Genomic DNA, 12,762 nt, shown 5'->3' with positions numbered 1-12,762 from the left:
TAGTAAAGGAATAGGACACTTGGTAAGCACTTGGTCTCCTTTAATTAGACCACTAGCTTTTTGCCCTTTCATTGGTCCACATGTGCTTGAAATCAAGGCGGGAGCTTGACACACTCTAGGAGGTTGTCACATTGCTAGGTCCCTTACCCAACCTTTTTTTTTTGAAGAAAGGCTTGAAATTTGAAAGATGCCTCAAGGGTATACCCAAGGTTTGAACTCATACGCGCTCAAACCACTTGAGTTACAACCCCATTGGCCCCCTTACTCTAGTTGTTTTGGGTCTCTTGTTCTGGTAGTTTGTGATCTTTGTGGGTAAATTTACATCAACAGTCATCAAACCCATAGAAATGTTACCGGCTTTTTGCCCTTTCATTGGTCCACATGTGCTTGAAACCTGGGTGGGAGCTTGACACACTCTTGGAGGTTGTCACATTACTAGCCCCCCTCCCCTATCTTTCTTTTTTGAAAAAAGGCTTGAAATTTGAAAGATGCACCCAAGGTTTGAACTCATACATCCTCAAACCACTTGAGCTACAACCCAATTGGCCCCCTTACCCTAGTTGCCTTCGGTCTCTTCGTCCGGGAGTTTGTGATCTTGGCGGGTAAATTTACATCAACATCAAACGAATAGAAGTTTATACTTGTTCGTCAGCAGAGATTGGCTCTATACACTAAATCATTTGAAATCGAAGGTTGGGTCCTGGTCGATCATGGAAGGCGAGACGAAGGCCAAGGCGAAGACTGGTGGCAAGGCCGGGAGCTCTAGGGAAGCATCCCTCAAGCAAAGTGAGTCTGCCATCATAACCTACCTGCAGACACAACACAGTGATCATTACTTTCTTGCTTGCTCGCTCGCAGCAATTTCGTTCACTGAGCATTTTCCCGTTGCTTGCTTGCAGAGTCTCCCGCAGAATTCTTTTCTGAGAACAAAAACATCGCAGGGTTTGACAACGTGAGTGATCACGCCTTCCTTTTGCTTTCTCTATTCGCAGAACTGACACGTTGAATGGCTTGTCAGTATCCTAATATGTCAGTCAATTGCCTAAAGGAGGTTTTTTAAATTTTGCTCCCTTAAACATGAACCCTTTTAGAGTGACCTATACCAAGGAATTCATATTTCTTGATATGGGTCACTCTAAGAGCTCTTGCTAGTACATTTCTTTTTGCTTCCGGTTACTCAATGCAGCTCTTTGTGGGATAGTGCAGTTTCCAAGGAAAGAATGTATTTGGATAAGCTGCCCTCTAAATACTTCCACTTTATGCAACACATCATTTTATTGCCTTGATTGCCGACAGAAATGTGAGGTTGCAGGACCAAGTCCACAAGAAGTCCTCTTCCCCATTTTCATATTCAGAGGGGACTATGGTAATGACTTTTAGAGAAAGGGAAGCATCAAAGGTGGCAAGAACACCTAAGCGGGGCAGCCAACTCAAAACAAGGGTGACACTCATTCTTCACTTGGAGCCAAAGAAACACAAACACAAGCATAGAGAGAAGAGAACTCTAAAGTGAACGAGTCAATGTTGTAGATGAATGGAAGAGTGTACAAAATGCTCAAGGGTAGAGTTGAAGAGTGCCAGAGTGTGATGCCTATTGAAGACAGATCCCAAGTGTTGTAACCACCAATCGGAGCTAAGAGAGTATTGAAAAAGTACTGAATGCTGGTCACCAGATGTTAGCAAAGGAGAGCTGTAACGGTGAAAGTTGGTAGTAGAATAATCAAATGTAGCTGTTCCAATTGTAACTAGATGGTAGGCAAGCTTGTCTCTGGTTGTAGAAGATGCAAATGCAGACAGAATAGGTATTGGAGCGAGAAAATTGTTGGCAATGATAGCAAGGTTGTAGAAGCACATGTGTGGGGATCTCTTGGCAGCAACAAGCGGCAATAGTAGATTGGGTGTCAGGGATTGGAAGTTGTCGAGTTGTACAGTTGAAATTTGCACGTAGGAGTGAGAAACTTGCACACAAGAATGAGATTGAATGGTGGGCAGCTTGTCTATTTATTGATGGAGAAGGGTCCTTCCAACTTAGGGTTTTGCTTATGAGACACATAAACTCTCTAGGACCGTGCCTTGTTTAATAAAACTTTTTGGTAATTTATATGTTTTGGGATTGTTTTAAAGAGCTAATTAGTTTGTAATGCATTTTTAGGCCAACACCCCCTCTTAGACCCAAAACAAGAATTAGAAAGGGACTGTAATAAAAAGCTTAAGTCTATATTTACCCCAAGGCGTATCATTCCAAAAAGCAGCTAGGGTATTGGACAAAGGGTGCGTGTTGACTGCCCCGACTACAGAGACAATGATTATCTTACCAAGGAAGTCTAAGTGATCACCCCAGAGAGGCCAGGGCATTGGATAAAGGGTGCTCATTGATTGCCTAGTGGCCTACTAAGACTTGCAAAGGTAGATGGGACCACATTGAATCTTTAAAATTAACAAAAGAATGAGAAAATATGGTTTGCAACTTATTAAGTAATTGTATTCTGAGGGGAGAATGAAAAAGGGATGGTTAGATCCAACACATCACAAAACAAACAAGCTATATTGACCACTCAAGGGGGTAAATGACAAGGGAAAGGGGTGAAGAAGTATGGTGGTGTGGTGGTAAAGAATTGCTAGTGGAGACAGCTCAGGATCTGTGCAGATGTACTCTACTTAATGAGATGCATAGAGTGTGCTACTTTACATGATAAAAATGCACATGCAATAAGTGCTACTTGGATAGCGTCCATTGTGGGGAAATTGTTCACTTGCCCAAGCGCCCTAGTACAAAGATTATGATGATCATGCAATACAAAGAAGAAGGTACAATAGAAAAGAAAGGTTGATGCCAAAGATAAGGGCTGAATCTTGTAGAATACCAAGAAAGGATAGGAATCCCCTCTCAACCCTTGATGTTGAGGCCGAGGGAGGAAGAGGAACTTGATGTCAGTCTTCTAGATGAAGATGAGGATGAAACACTCTGATTGGAAGGCAAAGTAGAAGTCACTGCCATAATAGCATCAAAAGATATGTTGCATGATCTCTCTTCATATTGGTAGAAGGGCAAATCTCTTAGGAAGATGAAACCATGAAGGAATGGCACGCATCCTATGTCTCCAACCCAAGAAGGATTGATGCAAATCTGCATATTAGCTCTACACTAAAATACAGAACTCTACATGAGATCATAATCTACAAAACAAAGGTTAGTAGTAAGATGCTTCAAGAATCAAAGTACAACAAAACAAAAAGTAAAGCTAAATGAAATATATGCAATGGGTGTATGTATGTGAGTGAAGGAGTGAATGCAATGGAAGAATAAAGAAGAAAAACCTAAGGATGTGGCCATCATCGCATTTTTCCATTAGCAGGTCTGTGCCAATGAAATGCACGATAAGGTAGGAAAGTAATCCTAGAGGAAGGTGTGGGGGGGAGACCTTGAAATAGATGCGAAGAGTGTTATGTGAGAAGAGCTACCACACCAATCTATTAATCCTTCAGGGGTAATGAAAGATATGGGTTGTTGGGTTTGTCCATGTGCTACATATCTAGTAGCGATGGTGCTAACAGCAGATGGGGCGGCAATAGGAGGTGTAGCCCCACTGGACTATCCAATAGGATACGTAGTCGCAGCAATTTACTGTGTTTCTTAGGTGGGAGACCTTAGGTCTTGGTACGACACTTCTCATTCACATGGCCCAAGCTCTATCAGTGTGTGCAAATCCTATTCTTGTTAGGGAGTTGTTGCTAGATGGGTTTAGTTTCTTTGGTTTCATCCGAAGAAGGGGTGTTATTCTTGTTTTGAGTTGCCTTTACATCTTGTGAGTTCTTGCCACCTCTAGTTTTCCTTTGCGAAGAAGAGGCAACTAGATCTCTCTTTGAATAAGAATGTAGGGAGGACTTCTTATGGACTTGATCATGTAGCCTCGCATAACACAAGAATTGATATTCGAACTCATAGAAGGTTGGTAATTGGGGCAATAGGATGACGTGCTGGATGAATTGGAAATTGTTTTTTAAAGTTTATTAAAAAAAAAGTAACTTGATCATCATTTGACTTCGGTGAGCTAGTAGTAGCAAACTCAATGAGTAATCGTCTATATTTGGCTAACTTGACTTTTAGGTCATTTCCTTCCTTGATGGAAAACTCCTAAAGCTCAAAGCTGAGATTGATACGTCGAGTGCGATCTTGTGCTGCATAGTAGTCAACGAGATGACTCCAATGCTTAGGTGTGAGGGGAAAATGTTGTAACTAAGTGTGGAACTTAGGAAGCAAGCCCTGCATTAGCTCAACATTGGCTGTGGCATTGCGGGTTCTCCATTGACAAATGTGATTAGGCTAAGCCAATTGACATAGGCTCTAGACCAACGATTAGGTCCTAAAGACTGAGAGATTCAAGCACTTATTGCATGAAGTTTGACCAAGTAGTGAGATTTGACCTGTTAAAATGAGTCTTATTCGTAAAGGCATCCTTGGACGTTGCAACAAGAGAGGTAGTGCTACAAGATGGCAAAGATAGGTAGGGTGGGAGAGTGGATTATACTTGGGAATTAATCCTAGAGTGTCCACCATGCATGTGTGAAGTGTGCACTGTGGTTCAAAAGTGAGAATAGACTGACTAGGTACAGGCATGGTCAGTGCATGAGTAGCCCATGTAGGAGGGACAGGGACACATGGGGTGAAAGATGTAAATCCTTGCATGGGAGCGACCCATGGAATGTGTGATGGTGCACCATAAATAGAGGATGGAGGTGAGTGTTCGGAGTGACCCATGGATGAGGAGGTGAGTGTTTGGGAGAAGTGAGGGGGATACCCATCACCACCATCCTAGAGTAAAAGGATGTACTCACTTGCAGGAATGAGAAAGGCACAGTGTTAAAAGGGTGGCATTCCCCCTAACAATGTACGAAGGTGCAAAATAGCATTCACCTAAGGATAGGTGACATGGGTGTAGAGAAAGAGAAGGAACTAGCAGCAGAGATGGAAGACCCAACTTCTACTACGTCGGAGACAGAAGTGGAGTGCAATCCTAAATTATTGAATGCAAAAGAAAGAGATTCGAGAGATGTGGGTAGGACAAGAGGAAAGTGTGAAAGAGAAGTGTCAACTCCATGATAAGAGGAAACAAACGATACAGTTTCAACTTCCAAGTATACTTGTAGATACATATCTATGTTGAGAGCCTCCTCAATTAAAATTGACATAGTAAAAATTATCCGGATCTTGCACACCAAAAGGAGAAACAAGGGAGGGTTTTGATTTATATGACTCAAAGGGGTTATATGAACCTGACATTGGGCACAGCTAAGATGCAGAAGACGGTTTGCCAGTCGTCCCAAATGCCATATGTTCTCCTTGATCAGAAAGTGGCCAGTCTCACCAACCGGTTTGGCTGTAGTAGAAGAGCTAGTAGGAGGGAGGTAATTTGGACCATACTTGATGCGCATGAATTTTTCAAACTCCTCATTTGTCATGAAGCTAGGAAAAGGAGAAGAAAGAGAAGGTGAAGATGAAGTGTTTCGTCTTTCTCATTGAGTCCATAATGATTTCTCAAGGCCTCTAGTGATGGAGAAGCTTGAAAAGGCATCGTGGGATCCCAAGGAGGAGTTTGAGTGTTGTTCCTGTATCTTGCACAAAACCAAGCCTTCATAATACCACAAGATACTCTTTAAAAGAGCACCAGCCTGATACCATGTGAAGAGATGCTAGGGTTTGTGTAGAGAAAACACAAGGTGTACGACTATGACTAAAACACAATAGCTCAGACCGTAACATAATAAACACAAACCCTAAACACAAAACTCAAAATGCAAAAAACAAACACAAACAGAGAGAGAAGAGAACTCTAAAGTGAATGAATCAATGCTATGGATGAAGGGAAGGTTGTACAGAATGCTTAAGTCTAGAGTTGAAGAGTGCTGGAGTGTGACCTCCACTAGAGATGGATCTAGAGTATTGTAACCACCATTTAAAGCTCGAAGAGTGTTGAATGCTGGTCCACCAAAGGATGTAAACAGCAAGGTGACAATGGACGAGAGGTGTAGTGGTAAAAGTGGGTAGTAGAACCGCCAAATCCAGCCGTCCTGGCTGTCGCTAGGTGGTGGGCAGCTTGTCATCTAGCTGCAAAAGGTGCAAATATAGGCATGGCAGGTGTTAGAGAAGAGAAAACAGCTAGCGATGGCAGCAGGGCTGTAAACATAGTTGTATGGGGACCTCTTGGCAACAAGCAGCGGTAGTAGACTAGGTGCCAAGGGCTAGAAGATGTCAAGTTGTAGTGGACAGGGGTTGGACAACAGATGGTTGGTTGCTGATGGCTGAAATCTACACGAAGTGAGAAACCTACACATAAGGATGAAGCTGAATGGTGGCAGCTTGTCTACTTATAGATGTAAAAGGATCCTCTCAAATTAGGGTTTTGCATATGGGACTAAAAACTCTCTAGGACCACGCTCCATTTAATGAAGCTTTTTGGTAATTTACATGTTTTGGGGCTGTTTTAAAAAGCTAATCAGTTTTTATGCATTTTTAGCTCAACATGTGTGAGTGGTTTGCTAACCCCACTCCATTAGATTTCTTACCACATGCGCTTTTAGCATCCATTTTGGGCCCCCCCACCTAGAACCATTTCCCCACCTCGACATGAGTTTCATTGGCAACAACCTGTTGACGGCCGTGCATGTCAGTGGCCACACACTTAGGTTGGCACCCTTAGGGTACTCTAGACTAGTCTCACATTACTTAGCACCCTTAGTTTCTTAGGCTTCTTAAGCTTTAGGATTTCCTTTATTTGTCTTCCATTGCATCCACACATTCATTGCGAGGATGAAGCACATCGAGATTCAAAATCACTTCACTTGTGAGAAGATCTTGGACAGGACCACTGATGTGGAGTCCTATAAGATGGAGGACAATCTAACAAATTTGTTTACAAAGGTACTTTCTTAATTCCATTCTTCATCAACATTTTAGTGTTAATGAGATTTGGTCACCTCCAAGATGGCAAGCACAGACTTGGGCATGGCAGTTTAGATCGGCATTATGGTGTAGAGGAGCAGGTTGGGCAAGTATGTAGTTGGCCAATTTTTGACTGGCCAACCTGCGTTATTTTACTTGTTATTTTTTGTTACTTATAGTAGACTTCCTATCCGGTCATTTTCACTCGTTTCTCGTGCAAATTGAGAGAGATCTTCAGTTGTATATACTCTCATAGCCAGTTGTACATATTGCCTTCTGTATTCAACATTCATTCTATGTAGTCTTTAGCATTCTGTGAGAGATCAGATTTTCTTTGCGAGAAAACCCTAAATTCTGCTTGCTGCTTGCTCCAGCCTGCATTTAATGTCACCTACTGCTAGGCACCTTCAAAATGCTGTCACCTGATCAGCAATGCTAGCAATGCTGTTGCCAGCCCTTGGAAGGTGACTCCTTGTTGTCCCCTGCCTGTTGGGGCTTCCAAATGGTTGTCTTTAGTAGGAAATTGCTGTTCTTTGATAAAAAAATGGACTGGTAACTCTCTTTCTTTCTCTCTCTCTCTCTCTCCCAAGTTGTAAAATAAGTGAATGGTTGAGACCCAACCCCCAAAAACGTTTTCTCAATTTGCATGGGTAGTTTTACCAAGTGGTAGTCTTCTAAACCCATTTTTCAGCATTATCTAACCATTTAATTAATTTGAGAAATTAAATAATCTTGAAAATTAGTTTCAACCCTTCTGACCTTGCCCAAAATTAAATGTGCCCATCCATAATTAAATTGGCTAGGCCATTTGCAACTTGGAGTGATCCCGACCTTAGTTGATCCTTAGACTAGCATTAATTAATTCCTAGGGTCAAAACTGACACTAGCTGACCCCCAAAGCTCAGTTGGCATAACTTATCACAACTTTTGCCTTTGACACCCACTGCATCCTCGGGGTCCTTGACGTGTTACCATGAAATATCTGCCATGTGCATCACATGTGCTAAACAACCTTGCATATTTGATTTAATAATATAATTAAATGTTATTAGTAAGATAAAAGCATCTCAAAATTACACGTGCTCGTAAGAGACCTCCCCCTTGAAATCCCCGCAATTGTCCTTGATTGCATTGCATTGTGCCAAAAGAAAAGCATATTGCACCGGAATTTCCATAAGGCATCACGGTCACAACATTGGCCACTATTGTCCAACCATGCCACATGCCCCAAACATTGCTGAAAATTTCCAGTCAGCATAAACAATCTAGAATTGTTGCTAGAAACCCATTGGATACCTCCATAGCCCGTGTTTCTCAATTGTTCTGACTTTCCACCATAGAAAAGCATTAATTCGGCATAAAGCATGGCTGAAACTATCAATCACATTTACTAACATGTTGCTGTCCATGGAACCAGTTGTAAATTATTGAAAACTGAGCATAATTTGATCATAAATGGATCACTTTGCTGATGTGAGAACTGATCACAAATTGCTGCAAATGTGACCCAAGATGATCACAAACTCATTGTAAAAACTGACCAGCAATCAATGCAAAAACTGATGCAAAAGCAATCCCAAAAGTAATCGTAAACAGTTCTCAAACTGATCGAAAACTGAGTTGAAATCGATCAGCATTTTGTCTCAAAATTGAGGGAAAATTCACACCAAACTGATCATAAGTTGATGCAAAAGTATAGTTCCAGTGCTCGGGTGAAACTCATACCCAACTGCATACATCTCACGGTGTAGTACACTAAGTAGTGACCTCATAATATACTATCAGCATAGTATCTTGGATGCATGCTGAGTATATTTGAGATCCACTACATACGAGAGCTGTCCATAATTGGAGGAGTGGAAGTGCTACCTCCCCCTTGAGCATCAGGCAATACTTTGACCCCTACTTTGCTGGCATCTTATGATTTAGTTGCAATAGCATGTGTCCTTGCAGACTAGTTGCACGAGATAGGTAGCAGTGCCTATCATGAGGAATTACATCCCTTTGTCGATATTATTAGTATCAGATGTCTCCGAAGAGACATCTGATAAAAATTTGGACAATTTCTCGTTTTGTGCGTGTCATCCTTGTGCAGGGGCCATGCTAATCTTCTTGGTATCGTTCCAATTTTATCAGATGTCTCCTCAACTTCTTAACGAACCTAGCTTGTAATTAGATCTCGCCTCCCTTGGCCTATGACGTAGTAATAGCATCTTATGATTTAGTTGCAATAGCATCTGTCCTTGCGGACTAGTTGCACGAGATAGGTAGCAGTGTTTGTCTTGAGGAATTACATCTCTTTGTCGATATTACTAGTATTCGTGTCCTAAGAGCCCGTACTAAAGTCGGCTCTGACTGAAAGGCATCTAGGTAAAGCTGCAACAATTGAGGATGGTTTGCCAAGTCATCCTCTTCTATCCATTTGGCATCCATTGGTGAATAATTTTGAAATGTCACCAAGTATCTCCTGGAAACTTTACCTTTGATCTTTCTTTCCTTATGTACCAAAATCTACTCAGGTACCAAATCTCATTCAACTTCTCAACCTCAGGTTGAATTTCAACGAACATATCCTCTGGCACATCACTATGAAAATGTCTCAACAAACTGACATGAAAGGCATTGTGTATCCGCCAATATGGAGGTAATTTCAACCGATATACCACATCATTGATCTTCTCCAACATATGGAAGGGCCCATAGTATCTCATACTTGACTTTGGATACAATCTTTCTCTTTCTTTCATATTTTTCATCCTTGCCTTTTTAAAACACAACAATAAATAATTGCCCTTTGTAAACTGCAAGCATGACTATGATGATCAACCATCCTCTCTTACTTTTTATGCGATCTTTGAAGTGCATACTTTATGTTTGCATAGGCTGCATCCAAGTTTTCCACATCACGTTCAGTCTCAAAGATCTTATCCTTAGTTTACAAGATAGGTGGTACCTTCTTGTTACCTTCAACTACCTCGAATGGAGCTTTGCCAGTGGAACTATGCACTGTGTTGTTGTAAGCAAACTCAACTAAGGGCAAATACTGCTCCCACTGTGTCTTGTGGTTTGAAACATAACATCTCAAAAGATCTAACACTGTGGAATTCGCTTCCTCAGACTGACTATTTGTTTGCAGATGGAAGGATAATGAGAATTGCAGCATGATATCCATATTCTCAAACAACCGCTTTCAAAATAAACTAGTCATCCGAGAGTCTCGATCACTAATGATCAACTCTGGTATATCGTGATACTTAAAGATGTGTTGCAAAAATAATCGTGCCATATGATCAGCCTTTATTTTCTTCCACATCGGAATAAAATGGGCTTGTTTGCTAAACTTGCAAATGATAGTCCATATCCCATCATGCCCTGTAGGTATCCTAGGAAGCTAAAAAATAAAGTCCATTGCAATGCTCTGCCAATACTTATTTGGAATAGGTAAGCGTTGCAACAAACTCGACATCTTTTGCTTGTCATGCTTTACCTTTTGACATACCATGCATGTCGTGACAAATTGTTTTACATCAGGCCTCAAAGCTGGCCAATAGAAGAAATGCTCCATTGCCTTGACCATGGCATTAATACCTCTGTGTCTTGTACATGGAGGAGCATGACTTTCATTGATAACTGTGAGCCTTAGTTGCTTGGTGATACACAATTGTCCATGCATCATAAAAAATCCATCTCTTAGCACAAAGTATTCATGTCTCTGGCCATTGCAATGCTGATCATAAACATTAGCAAAATCGAATCAATAACATATTGCTCTTTGATGGCATCCAACTCAATGTGATAAACCATGCTTTCGACTGAAATTTGTGGCTTATGTGACAATGTATTAGCCACAACATTCTTTATACCATCAATATGTGCAATTTGAAAATGAAACGTAGAGAGAAAATTTACCCATCTCATATGCTTCTTTGACAACTTTGTTTGCGTTAGAAAGTATCTCAAAGTGTGATGGTCCGTTTGCATTGTAAAATCAGTGTCCAATAAATAATGTTTCCACGTAGATAGTGCATGAATTAGAGCCAAGAGCTCTTTCTCATAGACTTGCAAATTCTTTTCTGCACCATGGAGAATTCGGCTCTCATAAGCCACAATGTGGCTATCCTATAGTATAAGAACAACCCTAATGCTGTTACCACATGTATCACACTAAATTATGAATGACTTCCTCAGATCGGGCAACACAAGCACATGATCTGAAGTCATCTTTTTCTTTCACTTTTCAAATGCTGAAATTTCCACTATTGTCCATCTAAATGGCACATTCTCTCTTTGCAAAGCATGCAATGGAGATGCAATTTTAGCAAACCCGCATATATACTTCATGTAGTAAGAACATAAAACCAAGAAGTTGTGGATCTCATGTACATTTCTCAAAGGTGGCCATGATCCATAGAAACATGAAACGGGGAACGGGGACGGGGACAGGGACGGGGACGGGAACGCCAAACCTAGGGAACGGGGACGTGGGAACGGGAACGGCATTTAAAAAATCAAAATTCATGAAGTAAGTAGAAACGGGAACGCCAAACCTAGAGAAGGAAGAGAAGAAAGAGAAAGAAGAGAAAGAAGAAGGAAGAGAAGGAAGAGGTTGGAGGTGGGAGGAGAAAGAAGAGAAAGAAGAAGAAGGAAGAGAGGGAAGAGAAGGAAGAGAAGAAAGAAGAAGAAGGAAGGTGGTTGGGGGTAGGATGCAGGCGGGAGCAAGACGCGACTGGGCGCAGGTAAGTTTTGCCACGTGGCGTTCCCTGTCCTGTCTGAAACGGGACAGGGAACGTTCCATCATTTGGAAACGCGGTCCATGACGGATACATTCCGGGGACGGCGATTCCACGTGCCGGGGGGCCGTTCCGGCCGTTTCCTGTCACTATGCCATGATCGTATTGCCTCAGTCATTGCAGGGTCTATGCAAATACTATTAGCTGATACAATATGCCCCAAAAAGTGGATTTCATGCAAGAAGAATTCACTTTTCTTGTCAGTGATAACCAGCCTATGCTCACTTAGTTCATTGAACACAATGTCCAAGTGTCTTCTATGTTTTGTCTCGTTCTTTGGAGACACAATCATATCATCAAAGAATGTGTCCACAAATCCTTTATGTGGCTTGAAGATGCGATCCATCATCCAATTGAAAGTGGCACGAACATTTGTAAGTCCAAAAGGCATAACAAGAAACTTGTACAACCCAAAAGATGTTCTGAAAGCTATCTTAGGCACATCTTCTGATCTAATGCGTACTTGATGATACCTACTTTTCAAATCTATACGGTTGAATATGGTTGTTCCTTGCAATCTATCCATAACATCATGGATTTGAGGAATTGAAAAGTGATTCTTTATTGTGATCTTGTTCAGAGCATGATAATTAATACACATACGCCATGAATCAATTTTTTTTTTTGCACCAAAAGCACTAGAGAACAAAAAGAAGATGAGCTAGGTTGAATCGGTTCATTTTCTAACATCTCATTCACCTGACTCATGATCTCTTGTTGGGTTGCAATGACTCTGTAGGTTGGCTTATTAGGTGGGCTACTTTCAGGGATAAGATCTATGCCATGACCTTTTGGCCTTTTAGGCGGTAGCTGCCGTGGAAGTGACTGAGAGAAGCAATCGGTATATATTTTCAGAAATGACATGTGGTCCTTCTCTAACTTAGACATGTTCTCAACATTCTCATTATCATGTTTATCCTTAGTAAAAACCAAGTATGTTGAAAGATGATTTTTCATTACTTTAGAAATGGCAGTTGCAGATACAACAAGGATAGATATATCTTTTAACTTTATATCAATTGTGAGTGCTTT

The 12,762-nt window shown here is 41.3% G+C and overlaps 1 protein-coding gene and 1 non-coding gene across 3 annotated transcripts in view; one reads left to right on the top strand and one right to left on the bottom strand.

Annotated features, from left to right (window-relative positions):
* Positions 1-568: 568 nt before the first annotated feature.
* The window catches only part of TOP6B (topoisomerase 6 subunit B), a 77,590-nt gene continuing 65,396 nt past the window's right edge, over positions 569-12,762 (top strand). Inside the window, exons 1-2 of one of the 2 annotated variants that reach the window (XM_087677880.1) lie at positions 569-786; positions 900-952. In XM_087677880.1, coding sequence (XP_087534006.1) covers positions 711-786; positions 900-952 — 129 coding nt within the window. In that variant the 5' untranslated portion in view covers positions 569-710. The remainder of the gene's footprint in view (positions 787-899; positions 953-12,762) is intronic. The other variant, XM_087677879.1, reaches the window with a different exon arrangement.
* Positions 8,990-9,097, bottom strand: LOC148035877 (U6 spliceosomal RNA). The gene has a single exon (XR_015691044.1). It is a non-coding gene; the product is annotated as a U6 spliceosomal RNA (small nuclear RNA).

Source organism: Lygodium microphyllum, chromosome 5 (assembly GCF_053477565.2).
Source record: "Lygodium microphyllum isolate KBCC chromosome 5, Lygodium_microphyllum_v1.1.10, whole genome shotgun sequence".
Taxonomy (NCBI): domain Eukaryota; kingdom Viridiplantae; phylum Streptophyta; class Polypodiopsida; order Schizaeales; family Lygodiaceae; genus Lygodium; species Lygodium microphyllum.
Note: the sequence above shows the minus strand (reverse complement) of the source record. Positions and strands in the feature narration are given on the sequence as shown.